The 22,028-nt window shown below is 43.0% G+C and overlaps 1 protein-coding gene across 1 annotated transcript; it reads right to left on the bottom strand.

Annotated features, from left to right (window-relative positions):
* Nucleotides 1-271: 271 nt before the first annotated feature.
* Nucleotides 272-16,314, bottom strand: IL20RB (interleukin 20 receptor subunit beta). The gene is made up of 8 exons (XM_030958412.1): nucleotides 16,297-16,314; nucleotides 15,622-15,811; nucleotides 10,168-10,303; nucleotides 8,690-8,880; nucleotides 5,531-5,655; nucleotides 2,038-2,188; nucleotides 919-1,064; nucleotides 272-397 (listed from the first exon to the last, which is right to left on the bottom strand). The coding sequence occupies exons 1-8, from the start codon at nucleotides 16,312-16,314 to the stop codon at nucleotides 272-274; spliced, it is 1,083 nt and encodes a 360-aa protein (XP_030814272.1).
* Between the last annotated feature and the right edge of the window lie 5,714 nt (nucleotides 16,315-22,028).

Below are 22,028 nucleotides of genomic sequence, written 5' to 3'. Positions count from 1 at the left end.
ATTTTTTTCCCTGATCATTCCAGCTGGCTTAGCCACATAAGAAGCTCTTACTGAGGTAAAACCACCAAGGCTGAAATGATTTGGAGTAAGGGATTGGGCTTTCCAGGTGTTGCTCTGGTGAAAAAGGTGACCTGGGTCACCCCATGTCTGCTCCTGGCTAAGGGTATGAAGGACAAGGGCAGGAACTGGCAGCTGCCACCTTTACTTTTTTTTGATGAGGATGGATGAAGATGCTACAGCTACAAAGGGGCTGTTTGTTTTCTGGGCTGCCCTAAAGCGCTTTTTGAATCCACAGCTGAAGAACTTCTTCTGAGGGCATCACAACCACCATCAGGTCACATTGCTCAGCTTCTTCACTGCCCTGCAGGATCAGCTGGGTGGGGGGCTCTGATTCCTTCTGGAAAACAAATGCACTCCCTCAAACACCCTCAGGCTGCTGAGTTAGGCTGCTTGTCCTTTTCCCCACAAAGTGTTCCTCTCATCCTTCCTGCCACAGCTGCCCAGGGAGCCCACAGCCACAGAGGCTGCTAAGCCGCATTCTCACTTGAGCTGGACATTTTCACATTTTCCCCAGGAGCTGGTGGTTGATTTCTCCTTGGCAAGCTGCTGAGAAGCTCAGAGGGGTAGCAGGGGACGTGGAGCAGGGCTGACAGTGGCACAGCTGGTGGGTTCAGGGAGCAGCTGCTCAGGCAGGGGCAGTCCCTGCCTCCCAAGCCCTTTCCCCAGAAGCACCAGGAGCATCTTCCCTGCCCAGGGCTCAGGGCCAAAGGCAGTTCAGGGCTGCTGCATCCCTGCAGCTCAGCTCCTCACACTGGAAAGGGGAAAGCTTCCTGGCAATCTGCTTTTTCTCACTGCCCCATGCTCCTGTGAATACCCAGCACGCTAAAAACCAATAAAGCACAGTAAAAAATAATTTACCAGTGTGTCTGGCAGGACAGCAGCAGGGCAGCAGGAATATTGGAAGAATTTACTTATTTTCCAGGTAAGTAGAGGCAGGGTCAAAACTGCCACAGCAAAGCCAGCAGAGGAGATGAGGGCAGTAACCAGCCACATGGATGTGTCACCTGCGAATGAGAGAGCAGCAAAACTTCTGAGAGACCCTGCAGGGAGCAGGCACTCGCTGCAGCCAGCCTGAGCCCTGTGTGGCTGCTCTGCCACCCACCCTGGGGACATCCCTCCCCAGCCAACTCCAGTGCCAGGCTGGGGGCCTGCACTCCTGCCCCTTCCTGTTGTACCTCTGCCAAGGAACAAACACAGCACGTTTGCAAACCAGGCAGGAGATTGGGGTGGAAACAAAAGGAAGAGCATTTGTTGGATTAAGGTTTTTTTTTTTTACTTAGAAATGGGGTAACTGAGAGGTGTTTAAAAACTTTTAATATATTTTTATTATTATTATTTATTTTCTAAATCATATTATAATATAACTTCTTATTTTTTAATTTCTATTTCTATTTATTCATTTAAATTATTCCTATTACAATAGAATTATAATAATTATTATAATATCTAATAATAATAATATTATAAAATATTATAACATTATTTACAATAACTAATTGCAATAAATATTATAATAAATTAAGATAATAAAAATATTATCATAATAATTGATAAAATATGACATGATATTATATAATAATATAATATCTATAGATAACTATTATAATAGTATTATATAATAATATAATTATTACAATAATATACTATAATAATATTATAATGATATAATAGAATAATATTATAATAAGAAGAATTATAATATTCTTATAATAATATAATATTATTTATTTTTAAATTTTAATTTTTAATTTAAAATATTATTTAATTCTAATTTTTAATTATTTTTAAATTTTAATTACTATTATTTATTTTATTATATTTTAAGAAAATTTTTAGTTTTATGTGAAGATGTCATAATTCACGCCATCACCATTTGAAGCCAACTATTTCAGAAGCTAACTTTAAAAAATTCTCTACAAATTCATTTCCCACAAGCTTTGGGCAGGGCAGGGGGCAGGAGGGAGGGCTGGCTCTTACCCTGAGCCCTCACACACTGCATGGGGCTGAAGCTGCTGCTCCTGTTGATGGCCTGGACGTGAGTCTGAGCCTTCACACAGTACTCAGCTCCTGCCTCCATGGTGTCCAGGTGAACCACGGAGCTCACCTCCTTCAGCACCTTCTGCTGCACCTGCCACAGCCCCACAACACAAACATCAGGGCAGGGATCTCACCTCAGAGAGGAGCCCTGCATTAGTGCCTCAAGGAACCTGGAAATGAAACAGCACACCTTTCTGAGATAATATTAGTACAGGAGGTAACAAAAAGGTTGATCTTTATTGGAGGCCTCCAATGTCCACAAAACCCACCCCCACAGGCTGAATACAGATTTATAAATTTAGTAAATTAGCATCATTGAAAAAAGCACCAAAACTGAGCAAAAGTGGTGATGCAACTCCCCCTCTGCCCCCCAAGTTCAGGCCCCTTCTAAATCCTCCCCCCTCAGGTGGAACTGAAGTTTCTTGGTGAAAATGTGTCTCCAAGAGCTGTTTTTTAGCCTTGGTTCCCGAGGAGAACCAAGGTAGGATAGGGGCTTTGGAATATGTTTTGTCTTTCTGTGTATCAGGGCAGGGAAAAGCACTGGGAAAACCAGCTAGGAATGCAATAATAGGCTACAGAGCTCCAAAAATGTGTGTAAAGGATACAGAGATATAGAAAAGGGAAAATGAAAAATGATCTGGCATCACCGTGGTGCTCGTCCAGCGAGGAAAGGAGGGAGCAGCAGGGGAGGTCTGAGCCTGTGTGAGCAGGACAAAAGGAGGATGAAAGCAGCAAGCAAAGCACAGTGGGGTGCAGGATGAGCCCACACACCTCAGGAAGGGCAGGAGGGGCTGAAGGAAGGAGCTGTAAGCCAGAGATTAATGATGATGCTGGGCCACAACCCTAGAGCAGAGCATGGCACGCTGCTAGGAGGGGCAGCTCTGAGGTCTCCACTGATCTGAGCTTTTTCTGGGTATGATGGTGATGGTTTTTCATGGTGATGGATACCAAAACCATCACCATGCTGGGATAGGGGTGTGAGAGCTGTGCTAGGGAGCTCAGAGAGGGGATGCACAGGGCTAGTGAGGGGCAGTGAGTTTGGTGTGTGCAGCTGAGACACACTGCAGCAGATTGAAACAGAGTGTGACCAGCAGTACATTACTTTATTGCCATAAATAGGTCTGCAATCATTGCTGGCAAAATGAACTTGCAGTTTCCAGTGTCCCCAGCCATGAGAGGATGGCTAACAGCTCCCCAGCTGCTCCTCTTGCTGTGCTGCAGATGCAAACCTGTTCTCACAGAAGGCCTCATCAGCTTCCAGCTCCACACATATGGAAAACTCCAACAAGCCAGGAGGGCTCTCCTGGTAGGGCAAGCCCTTCCCACCATCAAAATAGCCTTCTCCACAGAAACATGATATGGAGAGCCTTAAGTCTGAGAAGATTTCAAGGACAAAATCAGGTCTATGACTGCCTGGGGTGATCTCTTGCAAAAACATCAAATGAGATATGTCAAATGTAGAAATAATTAAGAAAAAACAATAAGAGTCCCAGCACAGGACTTGTCTTGACCAGCAAAACTAATATTTGCAACAGTCCAGTTTGTAGAAAATATTCTGAAATTTGAAATTAATGTTGAGGTCATTAAGATCACGCACTGAAGAAGATTTAATTAAAAATTAAATTAATAAATTTTATTCATAAAACACAATCAGATGCAAACCTATTGCTCATCTTTAAGGTGTCAGAAAGCCCATGATCTCACTGAGCTGGATCTCACAGTGGGCAGTCCTGCTCCTGATGCCTCTTTATAGGCTAAAGAGTTTTGTATGAGTAAATTGCTAATTGAGAGTGGCAGGAAGCCATGGTGGGGACCCAGTATTAGCAGAGGTGATCAGGAAGAATAATAAAAACTGATACCTGCTAGTGGTGCTAAAACCCACTTCACAATAGCAAAGATGACAGACAACTGTGAAGAACAGCAGGAGGATCTGGTAATAAAGCAACAAATGCAATTCAACCCTGAGAAATGTGGAATTATGCTCATGAGAATTTTTCTCCTGCATTTTCACAGCATCTTCCCTCAGAGACAGGAACCTGGGGTTCAGGTTCCGTGGGATTGTCAGCCTGTGGTGCTCACATTAACAATTGCTGGAGAAAGAGGGGAGTGGGAAGACTTGTTTTGTTTCATGGTGCTAACACAGAGTGTTCCTGCACCTTGGACTCTGCAGGTTTCTCCCTGTCCACCCTGGTAAAGACAAAAATAGCTGTGAGGGCTTCCACAGGGAACAGCTCAGGAGTCTGGGAGTCCTTGGCCTGGAAAAAGATACAGAATATGAAACTAATGGAGTGGTAGGGAAAGTGAATGGGGAATAATTGTTCTCTCTCTCATCCCCAAATCAAGGTTGAGACTGCACAACAGTCAAGGTGCAGAATTGCTCATTGCAGGAAGCTGTACAAGCTAGAAGTTTACACAGATTGAAAGCCAGAACAGATAAATTAATGGAACAAAAATCCATCAAGGACTACTAATGCTGAAGTTTCTGATTCAGAAAACGGAGGAAAGTTTGTCAGCACCTCAATGTGACACCTGACTCCCAGTCTGAGTAAACCAGATGAAGTTCAGAGGGAGAAGTCAGCACAAACACCTTTGGTTCCTGACTTCTGGTTTCTAGCTATAGTTTGTCACCATCATACTTTCTGGAAAAATCCCTTTGCCAGGATTTCTCTCCTGGGAAGCTGAGAAGCCTCAGAGAAAAAGGAAAACAATAATTATCTGATTTGCTTCTCCTGTGTTTTGCTGCTTTTGGAATGTGGTTTGGACATTGTTTATCCAGCATGTGAATTGTTTTAACTTAATGACCAATCACGGTCAGGCCGTGTCGAGACTCTGGAAGGAGTCACAAGTTTTTCATTATTATCTTTTAGCCTTCTGTTAAGTATCCTTTCTCTATTCTTTAGAATAGTTTTAGTATAGCATTCTTTAATATAATTAATATATAACTATATATAATATAATTAATATATAACTATATATAATATAATTAATATATAATTATAATATATAATATAATTAATATAAATATAATTAATATATAATTCTAATATATAAAATTATTTAATATAATATAGACCATAAAATAATAAATTAGCCTTCTAAGAACATGGAGTCAGATTCATCATTTCCTCCCTTCAACGGGGGCCACAGAAAATACCACAGTAGTTGAGGTGTGTAAGGGGATTCCTTTTCCTAGAGAAGGAGATGTGGAAAGAACTGACAAACACCTCCATGAGGAACCCACAGCAGCCCCTGGTGTGTGCGGGGTGAGGCAGCGCCAACCCACTCCAAGTAGGTCCTCCAGTCCCACAGCAGGAACTGGGATGGGCAACCAGACTCTGTGGGCATCCCTCAGGGCACTCTCAGTTATTGCTACCACCTGAGGGTAAAACTCACCCTGCTCAGTTATTTCCTACCACCTGAGGGTAAAACTCACCCTGCTCTCCTGGCCCTTCCTCCAGTAGAGCACCTGGAACTGGAAGGAGGGTCCCATGTCTGCCAGCTCCACCAGCAAATGGTGCCCATCTGCCACGGCCCTCAGCAGCGGTGGGGTCAGGGATGCTGCCAACACAGAGAGCACCATTAGCACCCACAGACAGCCCTGAGATCCCCCTTCTGCCCAGACAGGAGGGAGAGAGGCTGCCATCACCACTGGAACAACATCAACCTGCAGGAGCGGCTTCAGTGGGGCAGGAACCTCTCTGCTCTTCCTCCCTGTGGGTCCAAGTACAGGAGCAGAATACCAGGGCTGGCATTGCAAATGGGAATTTGGCAGCAGCTGAGCTGCACAGAACTTGAAAGGCTTTGAGTTTTCTCCTCCAGCAGTGGAGGAGCTGCCTGGCCTGAGGGTGCCACGAGAACTGCAGCAGAAGCAGCTGGGCCACAGAGGCTGGGACAGCAGATCAGGGCAGCTCTTGTGCTCCTGGGCAAGATCAGCTCTGCCACACAGAACAGGAGCTGAAAAAACACTGCTGTTCATGGGAATTTTGGCAGTTATTCAAAGGTGAAGGAAAAAAACATGATGAGCCTCAGGGTAATTCACATGAATCCTGATTTTCTTTTAGTGTCTGCATGGTTTTAGACAGACTTGGGCTGATGATCTCTGCTGTGACTTCAGGTTTTGGAAATGTATGCAAGGAAATCTTGAGGCGATTTCCTTCCTGCTTGCTTTGATATTCAAAGCTTGGTTTTATCTGGGATTCTGCTGTGAGGAATATGAGTGAAATAATGAGAATCAATCGAGCAGAGATGAAACTGCACTGTACATTTATGAACTGGGAGGTTCAAGGCAGTACAGAGATCATGTTTGCACTGTTTATCTGTGCCATTATTCACACTTATCTATGCAATTTTTTACCACTCTGCTGTAGCTGAAACACTTTTCAACTTCTTTGCTTTCAAGAAAGGAAGGAGAGTGATGCATGGTGCCATATAGAAGAGATGTTCTTAATAGAATTTGCTCTTACATCCAGTGAATTGCCACTAATACTGAGCAATATGAAAACATAAAATCCAAGCATGTACATAATGAGTGTGCCATCAATGGGAGGCCTGGAAATCTACTTTGTACTTCTAAATGAAGAGATGAAAAAATAAAAAAAGGTGAAAATCTCCTTAGCACCACATCTCAAAATTAAAAAAAAAAGCCACCTGTTATCATTTGGTGGTTAAAAGCAAATATTTTGCTAATGTATTAACAAAAGGACATTGCAAGATGTAGCTGCCAAAAAACCAGGAGCATTTCTATCTAGCTCTGTGCTGTCACACTGGATACCAACTAACACTGTGAATGATGAGAAATGAAGAAGGAAGACTGACTAAATTGTTTGCTGTAGGAAGATCTTTTCAAAGTGTTTTCTATGAGTTATCCTACTCAATGAGCTTCTGCCCCCGTGGCTTTGGCCCTGGGGCTGTGCAGTCTGGAGGAGCCCTGAGCTGGGCTGTGAGCCCCTGACAGGGCCTGTGGACTGGGTTTGAATCCCTTTGCTCCTCTCAGACTCAGTGCCAGGCTTCCCAAGAGGTGTGACAGCAGAGCAGGAAAAATGCATAAGGACAAGAACTTGCAGGGACTGTTCTTTTTTAAACATCTGTCACATTCACACTGAATCCCAGTGCAAGCTGTAGCCCCTGAACTGTCACAGCCCAGTCTGAAGGCTGCTTTGGGGTCCCTAAGACACAGGACCGAGCTGCCAAATACTTCACTGAACCATGAGATGCTGCTGCTTTTGTTCCTGTCCCAGGGGTGTCCTTGCCCTGTCTCTGCCTGACAGTGTGGTCTGTGCCTCTGTCTGTGCCTCCACAGCTGCTGGAAAAGGGAAGGATTTTTTATCTAAAGCACTCTCTAGACTGTGCTTCCACACCAAGAGACACAGTCAGCAGCTTAGCTGGCACTTCTGATGGTGCTGCTTTGACCAAGACCTCTGTGTGAGTGAGGATTGCTCCCTCATGAAGTAGTGAATAACTTCCAAAGTTGGAGGAATTTTTAATATTGGGTCAGTTGTGGTTTAGGAGAGAGAATTTCTTGCCTGGCTGAAGCTGATGAATGCTGCCCATGCCAGATTGAGATCTGCAGTCCAACAGTGACCTCAGCAGAGCTTTCCCACCATAGTTTTTGTTGACTACATGGTAGATAATAGAGGAAATTATTCCAGAGAAATCTTAGAAACAATATCTCCCTTAATCCTTGGGATGAGCTGGGCCTCAGGCTTTGCAGGACTTAGAAGGATGTGGAGCAAACATCCTGCATTGCTAGGAGGAAATGAAGGCTGTGGGTTCCAGTTTTCTCTCCTCTTCTGAGGTTACCTCACAGATCTGACACCACGGAAAGAGGGAACCATGGAGTGGGGTTTCAGGAGAGTACAAGGCACATGGAGCATGACAGGGCTCTTTTCTAGAGTAAAAGCTCCCTTAGGATCAGCTTCTGGACCTCTTAGAGGTGACTACATGGCTTGGATTAAACAACGGCAAGCCCAGTTGATCAGAAATCTTTAAATTTAAGGGTAAGAATGACCAGCCTGTGAAAGGAAATTCCTGCAGTCATCTTGCTTATCTTTGAAACCCTTGAAATCCAATCCCAGATGATTATGGCTCTGCCTTGGGATGAACTCATGCCCAAGAACATTGTCTGAGAAAGGAACCCCCCAGCACAGGATGAGAGCAGCTGAGAAGCAGGGTGTGCTCTGTGCGTGTCTGTGCTCTGCCTGCCATGCAATGGGCACAAACAGGCGCCTGAGAACACCCCAACACGCAGCTCTGAGAGCACCCCAACACCCAGCTCTGAGCACACCCGACACCCAGCTCTGAGAGCACCCCAACACCCAGCTCTGAGCACACCCGACACCCAGCTCTGAGAGCACCCCAACACCCAGCTCTGAGCACACCCAACACCCAGCTCTGAGAGCACCCCAACACCCAGCTCTGAGCACACCCAACACCCAGCTCTGAGAATGCAGCCCAGGAGATGCCATTTAAGGGCACAAACAGGTATCTGAGCACACCCTAGCACCCAGCTCTGAGAGCACTCCAGCTCTGAGCACACCCCAACGCCCAGCTCTGAGCATGCAGCCCAGGAGATGCCATTGAAGACAGGACGCACTCATGGCGCGGTTGAAGAAGCCTTTGGTGGTGCCCCACTGTGACCTGGTGGCACCAAGCTCTGCCCTGACGCGCAGCTTGTAGGCCACAGAGGCTGAGATGTCCTCGGTGAGGTTGCAGATGGTGGCTGTGGTGAGGGAGCACTCTGAGATGGGGATCCAGCTCCCGTTGGCATATTCCCGCTCGTATTCCCTGAGGAGGAGAGGAAGCACACAGGCAGCAGTCTGACACGAGCTCTGTCTGTGCAGCCAAAGCTGCTGCTGGGTTCTTTCCAGGTAAAACCTGCACTGGGATGCACTGGGGATGGAGCACCACAGGTGTTTGGAAGCAGTGTGGGTGTGTTTTGGATCTTATCTGGAGATAAACCACCCCGAGCTGGTTCGTGAGCCAAATGCAGCATGGTGCTGTGGGAGGTGGGCACAGCCCACGTGGTGTTGATGCATCAGGCCCTGCCCACTCATTTGACTTGATCATCCCCTGTGGGGGTACCAGTCATGGGTTTTTCTAGGTCTGGATTGAAGGCACTTGAGACAGTAATTCGTGTTTGGACTCAAGTGTTTGTTATTTCTTATCAGCAAAACAGTCTCACTACTGTGAGTTGGGCAGCTTTTCATTAGCCAGGCACAAAATGGCCAACAATCTCTTGGTACAAGGTCTTTTAAGACTAAACTATCCAATTAAGAACTGACACCTAGATTATTTCCCTTTTAACCCAATAACTGATCCCAAAGAGCCCACAATGAGGACTTTTCTGCCCAATTACAAAATGCCACCCAAACCTATGGAGAAGGAGGAAGAAGAAGCACGAAGAAAAAAACCCAGGACAACACCCTGTGCCCTCCATCTTGCTTCCATCCACAACACACTAAAAATCCCAAAACCTAAATTTTTCACCAAGTGATACACCTACACTGCTCTATATAATCTATTTCACACTTTTGTGGATTCCAGTCTATCTTGAAGTCTAAGAAACTTTCTCCATGAATGAGGGTCATTGTCAGTGCTCCCCTAGGGGTCAGGGCACCCCAGAGCAGACAGAGAAATATTCCCAGTGCCCTGAGTTTCCACAACCCCCAATCCCAAAGCCATATTGTAATAAAAGTCAGAGCTCAAGATGTACCAGAAACCTCCTGTGGTGTCAAATGTTTAAAATGTTTACAAGAAATAAAGCTCAATGTTTTCTCCTTCCTCTTCTGAATAAAATGTTGCAAATCTTCTTAACTTTTGAATTCTTGGATAGAGGCAGATTTCTTTTATGGAATTGATACACACCTTGGTTTTACTCCAGCATCTATTAACTTGCAAATTGTTCCAAAATTGGAACAAAAGGAATTTTTCCTTTCTCATTAACAGTGCTAAACTTCTCTTAGGCTTGTGAACTGAATATGAAAAAGACACCCAAAAATTTAGAACCTAAAGTTGAGATGAACAATGTTCCAAAAGCAAAAAGAATAATAAAAAAAAAAAAAGAGTAGTTACCCTTGAAACTCAACTGAGTATCTCACAGTTGCTCCCTGGACGATCACAGGACTCCAAGTTAAGAAGTGTTTCATGTTGGTTGAAAGAATGGAGATACTCTGAGGTGCTGGCAACAAAGCATCTCCTCCTAAAATTCCTAGCAAAGAAAGGGGAAAAAAGAGAATTTACTGGTGGGGGGAGGAAAAAAGCTTAGAAGAATAGTGCAAAACAGTGTTTTGCGTCAGAGATGCACATGCTACTTTTCACTCCAGTCACTTCAGTGTTTGAAGTATTTTACGGAGAAGAAGAAAGGATGGAGCAGCTCAGCTAAAAGTGCTCCTTTGCCTTATTTCAGTTTTTCATTGTATCACTAAAACAGTTTGACCAAGACCTCTGTGTGAGTGAGGATTGCTCCCTCATGAAGTAGTGAATAACTTCCCAAGATGGAGGAATTTTTCATATTGGGTCAGTTCTAGTTTAGGACAGAGAATTTCTTGCCTGGCTGAAGCTGATGAATGCTGCCCATGCCAGGCTGAGATCTGCAGTCCAACAGTGACCTCAGCAGAGCTTTCCCACCACAGTTTTTGTGGTGGGAGGAAGAGGCCAAGCCCTCCAGTTGGGTTTAATGGAGCCAGATAACAGACTTGGCTCTGTTGCACTCCATAAACTGTTCCAAGGAGGCTGTGGTTCCAAATGTGCTGCTCCTTTCCAGGCTGGATTTGCTGCTGAGGGAGATCCCAGCTCTGGGACAGCTCCTTTATTGTATTTGCAGGGAATGTCCCGATGAAGGCAGGAATGATGAGTCTGACTCCATGTTCTCAGAAGGCTAATTTATTTTTTAAAGACACTTTATTATATTAAAGAATGCTATACTAAACTATAGTAAAGAATACAGAAAGGATACTTACAGAATGCTAAAAAGATAATAATGAAAACTCCTGACTCTTTCCAGAGTCCTGACACAGCTTGGCCCTGACTGGCCAAAGAGTGAAAACAACTCACAGCAGAATCCAATGGAACAATCACCTGTGGGTAAACAATCTCCAAACACATTCCGCATGAGCACAACACAGGAGAAGCAAGTAAGATAAGAATTGTTTTCCTTTTCTCTGAGGTTCCTCAGCTTCCCAGGAGAAAAATCCTGGGTGAAGGGATTTTTTCAGAGAATGTGAATACTACATTCCTTCAACATTGCAGGATTCTGACAATGGAGGGGCCTGTATGCTGTGCTCAAAGTTTATTAACAGAATAAGCTTATTCCATGCTCTATAACTGGAATTATTACTTTCCTCTGAGATTTCCACAGCATGACTACAGGATGGTGGTTGATTTTACCCTGTGGTATCTTCATATAAGATCCTTTGAAGCACAGGAGGCAAGATTCCCCATGGACACATCCTGCACTACACTGTGTAAACTTATCAGACTTATGTTCTGGTACTTTCCAGTCCCAGGAAAATCCCATTCTCTCTGCTCAGCAGGGAATGGTTCCCAAAGAACCACTGGGAGGGAGAATGGATGGACTGGTTTCTATCAACCCACTGGTGAACACTCTCCCCAAAACAAGATAACTGTGCTATCACAATGTGTTACTGTAAGATTATTTTTTTATTACATTTATTTCATTTAACCAGGTTTGTCATCCAGTAGTCTTTAACTGCCACTAAAAAGGGTGTTTTCTTCTGAGCCATGTTTACACAGCTGACCACTAAATTGTCAGTTGTTCTACCCAGGCTGACAAGTCCATAAGCAATGTTTTTTAAAGCATTGGAACAATAGCTGTCTAATTTCCTCTATCATATCTTTATAAAATCACTAATGATGTGGGGAACTGTTATGCCAACTCTCTTATGATTCTTTGGTACAGGTCATACATTGTTGACACAATGCTCAGCTGCTCTTTGAAATAAAATTCAGATTTCTCTGGGATGAGAAATTTTCTTCCTTGTCCTTTAGCAAACAGAAGGGTCACTCTCTGCCACATCAGCATTTCTGGTAGGCTGAGGTTCCATACACCCACAGCACTGTAGTCAAGGCACTTCTAGTCTTTAAAAAATGAAAAAAGCAAAGTTTTTAATGACCTTCACACTGCAGCAGAATCACAGGATGAACAAGGTTGGAAAGCAGAGCATAACCACTCCTTTGGTCTCTTGTGCTCTCCATGCTTTTCAACATTCAGATTTCTTGCTACTTTTTCTTGTGTTTGGTTCCCATGTTAATTTTGGGATTTGGCATACGTGAGGGTGTGAATTCCATACCAGATTTCATTTCCATGAACAAACATTGGCTGTCCCCAGGACTCACAGACACAATGGAGCTCCAGGACTGAGCAGGGATGAACTACACTGAAGGTTTTCCTATTTTTTCAAGCCTTGGCTTTAGGACGTTTTTGATATAATTTTTTTTGCATTCAATAGTACTAAACCCTATATTATTAAACTATCTAGAAACCTATTTTAAAAGCAGAGAGTTCTGAATTGGACTATCAATCCTGTAATGGCCCAAGGGTTATTTCCTGTCTGCTGAGACCAATCTTCATTTCCTGGCTGTGCTTGGCTTAGTGCACTTTTTTCTTGTCAAAACCAGTGAATCTTCTACTGGCACAGTGACTGCCACCTCACTTCAGCTGAACCACAAAAGCTCATACAGAAATTAGGAAAATACAGAACTTATGAAAAGTTCATACAGAAATTCTTTCCTGCTTTCATTAGGAAAAACTCTGTATCTAATGGCAATATATGTGCCTCTATAAAAGCAGTTCAGTGGTTTAAGTTTCTGTTTGGCATTATATGCTGAAAATTACAGTTTGGAGGAGAGTTCGTGCTTTTCCAGAGTACATTTTATCTGGACATAATCGTGTGTCATAGCCAAGCAAATTATATTCATGGTTTCTCCCACCCATCTGTTGCAACAGCCCACAAAGCAATTGTAACAAACACAAATTTAACAGTGGGAGGAAAGACAATTCTAGGTTATATAAACAGCACTGAGTACAAACAGTGAAGTGTTTTATTTGAATGCTGAAATAATCCATCAGCTCTGGTTTGTTCATTTTGAAGGAAAAGGAAACAATAATCATCCAAAGCAGGAGACAACTGGGCAGGACCCAGAGGGCTGAGAGCCCAGGGCTGCCACATTTCCATCTGGTTTTGGATCCACCAGCAGCCTCACAGGAAAAGCCAAACTACACTCATTCAAGCCAGGGTATTGACTCTCACCCTAATGTCTCCAGTCATGCCAAAGAAATTATATTTTCTCTGTAAATAGCATTTTTTTCTCCTACCCCATCAGCAGTATATTCTATTTAATTTGTTACTCAACGAATACATTTCCATTTAGAATGGGATGACCCTTTTAATTTAGTATTTTTATCCTCTTTGCATTAGAGAATTACAATTACAAAAAAACCCCAAACCATAGTCAAGTCTAGTACATGTCTGTCTTACATTTCAGTTTAAAATACCTTAAATAAACCTTGATAAAGTCGCATTCCTCTGGGATATATTTTAATATCCTTGTTGCTGCGAATATAGAACAATATAATATTTCCTATTACTTGCTGTTACTTCATCACTATATCACCACTACTTACTGCTAAATGTATGTGAACTGTGTAAAAATTTTAATACAATTATCTCTTCATTTGTAATATGATCTCCTTTCAGGGGTTCAACAAACACATGAAGAAACAGCAAGCTCAGCCTTGGTGCTGTATAGTGTTCAGGAGTGCTTTAGCTGGTAAATCCCTTAAAATTTTATATATAAGGCTGAGAAATCCCTCCTGTTGTGGTAATAAGCATTGGCTTTTTAACATCCAGTCATTGTATTGTTTAATCTTCTTTTGCTAACCTGGAGAACAACAATGCCACCGGCTTTTTGTATCTTGCAGCATGGTCTGACTCTCCACTTGGGGAAATTTCAGTCAAGGGGAATCTGACAAGGGAATTCCCAATTCTCAACACTGATAACAAGAAAATAATGTCTATAGCATCCTGAGAAGAGAAAGGCATTTTTTTTTTGTTAGCTAAATGTTGAAAATGAAAACCACACATCTCTAAGTCCTAGAAATAGCAATTTCCACAAGGAGGATAAATTATGCTAAAATCTCTTTGCTAGAAATCCAACCTGCAGGCTCTGGGACCATCCCTCCCTCATCTGCTGATTAACCAAACTCACAGCAAGAGGCAAGACCCTGGTGCATCCCCCTTGGCTTTTTGTGTCCCCAGCACCCAGAATCAAACCCCAGCTCCTGGGCTAGACAGCAACACGCTGCCTGCTGACCTGGAGTCTGCTCTGCATAGCCACAGGGGCAGCTTGGGGCATCAGCATTCCACCAAATAAATGTTCTCTGCTCAGAAAGGAGACTGGGGTGTGAATTTTTGTATTTCAGGTTGAGGCCAAGAGGATGGCAGACAGGGTGTAAGTTATCCCAGCTTCCCTCCCACTCTCTGTCACAGTGTGAGGCTGGCAGTCACCACCCACACAGGCAGCAGTGCTCCTGCCTGGAACAGCACTCAGGTAGCCAAGCCTTAAGCAAAAATACAGTTAAAACAACCCCAAATCTCTTTAAAAAAACATTGTCTAGCTCTGTCATCTTATAAAATATAGTTGTCATAATCTTCCCTATAGCACAGAATGAACTTTCCCAGCAGAAACCACTTGATGCTGTCACTAGATTATGTCTGAGCATCTAAGAGCTACAAATAGTGAGGCAGCTGTAAAATTATTTTTTCTGAGGAAGAGAAAAAAAAAAGAGCACAGGACAACCAGAATGTTGATGACACGACCAAAAATGGTACATTGAGGAAACCTAGACCAGGGAAAACCCAAGCACACTGGCCATGTTTGCTTTGTAAAGGACTGAGATTGCAAACCCTGGAATGCAGTCAGGAGATTGAGACCAAGCTCCTCTGAGATGGGTCTGGTGTGGAGCATTTACCTGGAGAAGCAGATTACCAGTTGCACAGGCTCCTTCCAGGGTGAAGGAGACCTCAGAGATGTCTCCTCAGACAAGTGAGTCTTCTCCTCAGAGAAGAGTGATTCACTTCTCCTCAGAGAAGTGATTTGAGCTATTAATTAGCACTTTATATCCTTCCTCTCTGACCCTGCATCCCCTCTACAGACAGAGCATCCCTGTGCTCAGAGTGATCAGCACTGAAAGAAGAATTGAGAGTTCAGCTTCTCACAGAGCAACAAAAGAGCAGAGACAAATAAAGCATTTCTTAAATTCCTTCAAACTGAAATTTCCCTCTAGAGTTCAGAAATGACCTGTAGAACAGAATTTACAGATTGCTTTTTTCATTTGCTTATTCTGATATTCATTTTAGAAAATGAATTAAAATTCAAGATCGCCTGACCTTGTACTCATTTGATTTAAGTGCTGCTGAGGCATCTTGAACAAAAGCACAGAAGACTTTGTTACTCACAGCCTCTCTGTCTCCTGACTGGGTCAGTGAAGATCTTTCAGTCATTTACCTGAGAGACTTGGAGCACTCAGAGTGCACAGGAAGAGGCAGATGAGCTCTGGTGGCATTTTGCTCAGGTTTCCGCCAGGTTCACTCCCTGTTCCACATCTGAGGAGTTTCCCTGGGCAGCCAGGGAGCCTTTTCGGAGCCAGCCATGGTGGGCAGTGAGTGGAGGCTGCTGTGAAACTCCTCCTGCCTGCCTGCAGAGTGCCAAAGAGGCACAAAGATTGTTTGGGAGGTGCAGCTGCAGGGAGTGCCAGGTAATTGCTGCCAGCAGCTCTGTGCAGGTCTGTGCAGCTCTCTGCTGGATGGGGTAACTCTGCTTCGCTCCCTGCCAGATTACATGGCTTCAACAGAGGCTGGCAAGGAGGAAAGAGGAGGTGTTGGGTTTTTCCATGCAGCTGTAAGTGCTCACTCCTCTGCTCAGCTGTTGGATCAAGCCCTTGTGACCCAGAAATGGGGCAACTGAGAGGTGTTTAAAAAACTTTCATTCCATTTTCAGTCTCATGAGAAGGGTAAGACAATACAGATGTTTTAATTCCTGCCATCACAATCAGAAGCCAATCATTCCCTAATTGGGGAATACATTAAAATGTATATACATTAAAATGTATATACATTAAAATGTATATACATTATAAATACATTAAAAACTACAATACATTATAAGTGTTTCTTGGCCTACCAGCTTTAGCCACGCCATGCTGTAGATGATGTAGATCATCTAAAATTACCCCTTGTGGGTCCCACTACAATGCATCTTTCACAGTTCTATTTCTCCAAAGTATCCAGTCTTATTTACAAAACCATCCTTTGAAACCTTTTTCTATTTCCATTTCTCTCTCAACAATGTCTGTCCTATTCCATGGCATTTCTCAGTCAGCATTTCTTATCTCAAAGTTTGCATAGAGATGCACATTGTGTGAGCCTTCTGTCAGGCTTTGAGATTTCTCTACAAATCCATTTCCCACATTCAGCACCAAACTAGATAAATCCTGATGCTTCCAAGCACCAGGAAGGTTTCCTCATATTCCTATGGCATCTCTTGTGTCCTTGCACAAAGAACTGATGGACGGGACCTGAGTCCTCCAATTTATCTCAAATATCACCCTTCTGGTGGCTGTGTTGGCAGTGTGCTGAGCAGGAAATTGTGTTTCCAGGTCTGATTTGGTACAGGCACAGGTATCCTGTGGTTTTGCATCTCCCAGAGTCTGCTGCTTTCCACCTCACTTGGAGTGAAGACAGGATTTTCATCTGGATCAGCTCTGAGACCTGAGAGCCCCAACTACCCCGGGCCCCAGGGCTGTAGCAGCAGCAGCTCCCTTTGTGCTCCAGGCTGGCTCCTTCAGAGGCCAAGTGTGGTATTTTCTGTGTCCCCCATGGCGGGAAGGAAATTATGAATCTGACTCCATGTTCTTAGAAGGCTAATTTATTATTTTATGGTTATTTTGTGGTTATATTACATGACATTACATGATATTACATGATATTACATGATATTACATGATATTCTATTATATTATGCTAAAGAATAGTGAAAGGATCCTTACAAAAGGCTTAACAAGATAATAATGAAACTCGTGACTCCTTCCAGAGTCCTGACAGAGCCTGACCATGATTGGTCATTAAGTTAAAACAATTCACATGAAACTAATCAAACCTGTTGGATAAACAATCTCCAAACCACATTCCAAAGCAGCAAAACACAGGAGAAGCAAATGAGATAATATTGTTTTCCTTTTTCACCGAGGCTTCTCAGCTTCCCAGGAGAAGAATCCTGGGCAAAGAGGATTTTTCCAGAAAATATGACAGTGACAGCCAAGGGAAAGGCAAAGTTTAGGGGGAAGCTCCTCATAGTTTGCAAAAGGTCATTTAAATGAAATGAAAGTCTGACTGTACAGGTAGTGTAAGCAAAGGCCAATCCCACCAAATCCCACCAAATGTTTTTAGCTCTGATGAAAGCAAATATTAGAAACTTCCCTTCTAAACTACTCCCTCCTCCTCACCACTTGCCACCTTAGAAGGAGCTTTTAGTTCTTAAAGATTTTGTCTCCTTTCTAAGACCTTTTAATTCAAATACATTACTTCTGTTTTAAGTGATGAAAAGGGATCTGTCAAGACATGTTTAGTACATATTTTCCAAGGAAAGAAAATGTGGGTTTTTTGATTTATGAAAGAACAAAAATAATATTCCATTAAGCAAACGTCTCCAGATTCTCAGACAATGCAGGAGCAACACAATCAAAAATCCCCACATTTTCTCCTTCCTTCCCTCATCTCCCTTCTTCCTTTCATTTCTTCCTTCCTTTCCTTCCTACCCCCTCTCTTCCCTTTCCTCCTTCCTATTCCTTCTCTCACTTCCCTTCTCCCTCCATCCCTACTTCTGTCCCTTCCTGCATCCCTCCCAACTTCCCTTCTCTTTCTCCTCTCCATCTTCGGGACAGACTGAGAGGCCCTGAACCCTTCCCAAACCTGGGAATGTTTTCCCTCCGTGGTAGAAAGGTTTTCTCTGAAACACCTTTCAAGTCATCTTCTATCTTCTTGCTCTTCATTATCCCAATCTCCTGTTCCTTTTACCCAAGATCTGTACAGATAACCAAAATGTGGCTGTTGTGCTGAGTGACTTTGTTATTGTTGTGCAAATCATGGGGTCCAAGAGGAAAACATGGATGTGTTTAACAGTATTAGCAATAGGAAAATGTGCTCTTTGCTGGGAAGCAAAAGAAAGATTTGCAAAAGAAAGGCAAAATTTACTTGTCAGTAAAGTAAAAAACACTAATTTGTCCAGGGAAAAAACACTAATTTGTTCTCTTGTTGTACCAAGAAATTATAAATAAGGCAGGTCTGAAGTCTGAACTATTCTGTTAGAGCTGTGTGGCATATCTGCATCTTAACTAGGTTGTTCTTGTGGTGCCATAAACATGTGGAGGAATTTTGATTAAATATTTTGATAAATATTCAGACATAAGCTGAGGAGAATCTCAAAGCCTGTATCATGTGTCACAGTTGTGCCTCACACCATTCACTTTATTACTCAGATGCACAGAAAAGAGTTTTCACACAGTTTGCATGAAATTTACTGGGATTGAGTCCACAGCTGGAAGTTTTGCTTTCCAAAGATTTCTCCCTGTCTGTGAGCAAGTCAGACCTTTCATTTTCAAGGGTGGGGAAGATGAATGCAGGCCCATTCCTAATTAATCAGTGATTAGCAATGAAAGGGAGAGTGGGCCTGCCGTAACAATGAGGATTGCAGCTGCCTTGGGTGATCAGCAAGGTTCCAAAATGAAAACTGTGTTGATACTGTATTATATTTCCTGCCTTAATTATAGCCACCAAATGTGGTGTGGGTAAAGAAAACTCAAGGTGGAAGCTGAAGGTAGTGCACATACAGCGGGCTTGGAATAGAGGTGATTATTTAGATTACAGCAGCAATAAAAGTGGCAAAACGCCTTCTGACATTTCCCCCAGTTCTGAAGTGCTGTATGAAAATACATGGTTTTATAGAGATAAAATGGACTCTCAGCTGTGCTGTTTTACCTTCAGAACTGTACCAGTTTTACAGGTCTTTTTGAAATTGCTGAAACAAACATTTTATAACTTTTCCTTATCAATTAGTGTTCCAATTATGACTCTGTGAAATATTTTAATGTTATTCAACATGTGTTTCTAAAGATAAAGGATACTAAACATGTATTTCTAAAGATAAACATCTGTCTGATTAACTTTGTTTTGCAATTCTTGCCTTGCATTTCAAGTTATTCAGGCCAGTAGTAGCACCAGTAAGCCAGGATGCTGTGGAATTGTGGAATCCATAGCTAATTCAATGTGGGTTGATCATGTGAGGTTATTTCCAAGGAAAATGGATTGAAGGAATAAAGAAGAGAAGACACAGGTGACAATTAAAAAGGAAAACTTTCAGTTATTTGAGTAGCAACTGGGCAGGATTTTGTATAACTCCCTATGACATCCTCTGTTATACATAGATATCCTGGTGGATGTTCAAACATTTCAATGACTGATTTATTTCTATGTGTATTGTGATATGCTTAAGATTCCAATCTGTGGAAGAACCTACATAAATGTGAAAAATATAGAAAAATATTTTATCTGGAAGAAATCACCTCTGGTTAGGAGAAGACCTGAAGCCTTGCAGACCTGACCAGTGTGTGTAGAAGTTGCGTCTGCTGGAGGCTTCCCCATGACCTTGCTGTCAGTGCAGAGCCCTTGCTTCAGGATTTACCTCCATTGCAAAACTCCTGTGTGGGAGTGGAGGGAAGGGAAAACCATATTTTGGGAGGCAGCATGTGGCTGCCATTCCCAGGATTGGAAGCAGGTCTGGGAACTGCTCTCATTTCCCAACAATAACAAAGTCACTCAGCACAACAGCCACATTTTGGTTATCTGTACAGATTTTAGGTAAAAGTAGGTAAAACAGGAGATTGGGATAATGAAGAGCAAGAAGATAGAAGATGACTTGAAAGGTGTTTCAGAGAAAACCTTTCTACCACGGAGGGAAAACATTCCCAGGTTTGGGAAGTGTTCAGTGTCTCTCAGTCTGTCCCAAAGATGGAGTGGAGAAAGAAAAGGGAAGTTGGGAGGGATGCAGGAAGGGACAGAAGTAAGGATGGAGGGAGAAGGGAAGTGAGAGAAGGAATAGGAAGGAGGAAAGGGAAGAGAGGGGGTAGAAAGGAAAGGAAGGAAGAAATGAAAGGAAGAAGGGAGATGAGGGAAGGAAGGAAGAAAATGTGGGGATTTTTGATTGTGTTGCTCCTGCATTGTCTGAGAATCTGGAGACATTTGCTTAATGGAATATTATTTTTGTTCTTTCATAAATCCAAAACCCTACCCTTTCTTTCCTTGGAAAATATGTATTCACAGTTCCAAACCAGTCTCTTTTTGGAGACGTTGGTGCCTGCAGTGCTGCTGGGAAGCAGCTGAAGGGTTAATGTGGCTGAGCTGCTTGGGAGTGGAGTGATTCAGATCTGCAGCTGGGTGTTTGGGCAGTGCAGAGTTCAGGGAATTGATGGATCTGCAGAAATGAGCTGTGAGGTTCTGCTGCTGGGAGATGGCCTGGCCACACCAGGGTCCCTGTCCTGGACATCAGTGCCACCATGAGCTGGGGACAAGCTGGGGAAAAGAAAATAAATTACCAGAGGGAGAAATGCTACAATAAAACACAGTGCTGGGTTCTTCCGAGAGAAATTACAGCGCTACCTGACAGTAACCCGTTGCTGTATATCTAGAAAGCATTTAAAAAACTCTCTAAAGGGAAGAAGTTTGGTTGGGACAGACAATGGACCCCCAAACCAGCTCTTTAATTTCAGGAGTTTTGAATGTTAACTTAAGTACATGGCTGGAAAAGCTGCAGTGCTGTGTTTTCACAGTTTATAGGTTTGGGCAGAAAGGTCTCCTGGAGCTTTCTCCAAACTGAAACACTAACTGCAAATATTGGCTTTTTGGGTACCAAGGAATTATGTGCTCAGTTAAATAAGTGGACTCAGGAGGAGGTAGTCATGTCCCTTTTCCCATGGTTAGACAAATAGCAAAATGACCTGTTTTATCCATCCAACTCTCCCTCAAGTCTCTGATCTCCACTCTTTCAATGCTTCCAACCCTGCAGATATTAATTTGCTGCTTCCACTGAATGGCAGCCTGTAATATGGAAAGATGAGTACAAGGGCTGCTGCTGCTGGGCTGGAAGTGACATTACCTCAATGCCTGATTTTCTCCTGTGCTCCTCCAACAAGCATTTTCTCTATGAGAATTAGAGATCCAGCACAGGACACTGGGTGGGCTCTGGAGTTTACACATAGTAGATATGTAGACGTTGTCAATGGGCTAAGCTAAATAATTCTGTTTGAAAACAGTGCCAAAAGCCCTTTTAGGTTCATCTGATCATTGCCAAATCCGATCTCCTTTCTTATTATAGATGGAGTCCCTGAAATCAGAGTGAAAAAACCCAGATAATCACTCATTTATCTCATTTTTAAAATCCCAAAGGAGCTCAAATGTCACTGTGGTCCTCAATAAGGAAGGATGCAGGATACACTTTATGGTGTAAAAAGAAAAAGATCAATCCCAGTTTATTTCTCATGTCTCTTTTTATAGGGTTTTTAAAGAACATCCCCTGCCTATCCTCAATTGGTCAGTAACGAGTTAGCCTGTATTGATTGGTCACTCAATCCCCATGTGTGCAGGAAAAGTTGTTTATGAGAGTTAGTTTTCATTTTTCCATCTAATGGTGTAAAAACAGTTTATACAGGTGGCTAGTGTTTATCACAGTCCTAGAGCCCTTTCTCAGGGAAAGCAGGTTGTTTTCCACAGACTTAGAACTCTTTCTCAGGGAAAGCAGGTTGTTTTCTACAGTCCTAGAGCTCCTTCTAGGGGAAAGCAGGGTGTTTTCTACAATTCTAGAGT

The sequence above is a fragment of the Camarhynchus parvulus genome, chromosome 14 (genome assembly GCF_901933205.1).
Source record: "Camarhynchus parvulus chromosome 14, STF_HiC, whole genome shotgun sequence".
Classification (NCBI taxonomy): domain Eukaryota; kingdom Metazoa; phylum Chordata; class Aves; order Passeriformes; family Thraupidae; genus Camarhynchus; species Camarhynchus parvulus.
The sequence above is the reverse complement of the archived record's forward strand: the minus strand, read 5'-3'. Positions and strand labels throughout refer to the sequence as shown.

Bases quoted from the DNA above. Each gene is read 5' to 3' on its own strand.
- IL20RB (XM_030958412.1), bottom strand. The intron at 1,065-2,037 runs GTAAGAGCCAGC...TCTCATTCGCAG, and splicing joins GCAGTGTGTGAGGGCTCAGG to GTGACACATCCATGTGGCTG. The intron at 398-918 runs GTAAATTATTTT...TTTGTTTTCCAG, and splicing joins CTGTCCTGCCAGACACACTG to AAGGAATCAGAGCCCCCCAC.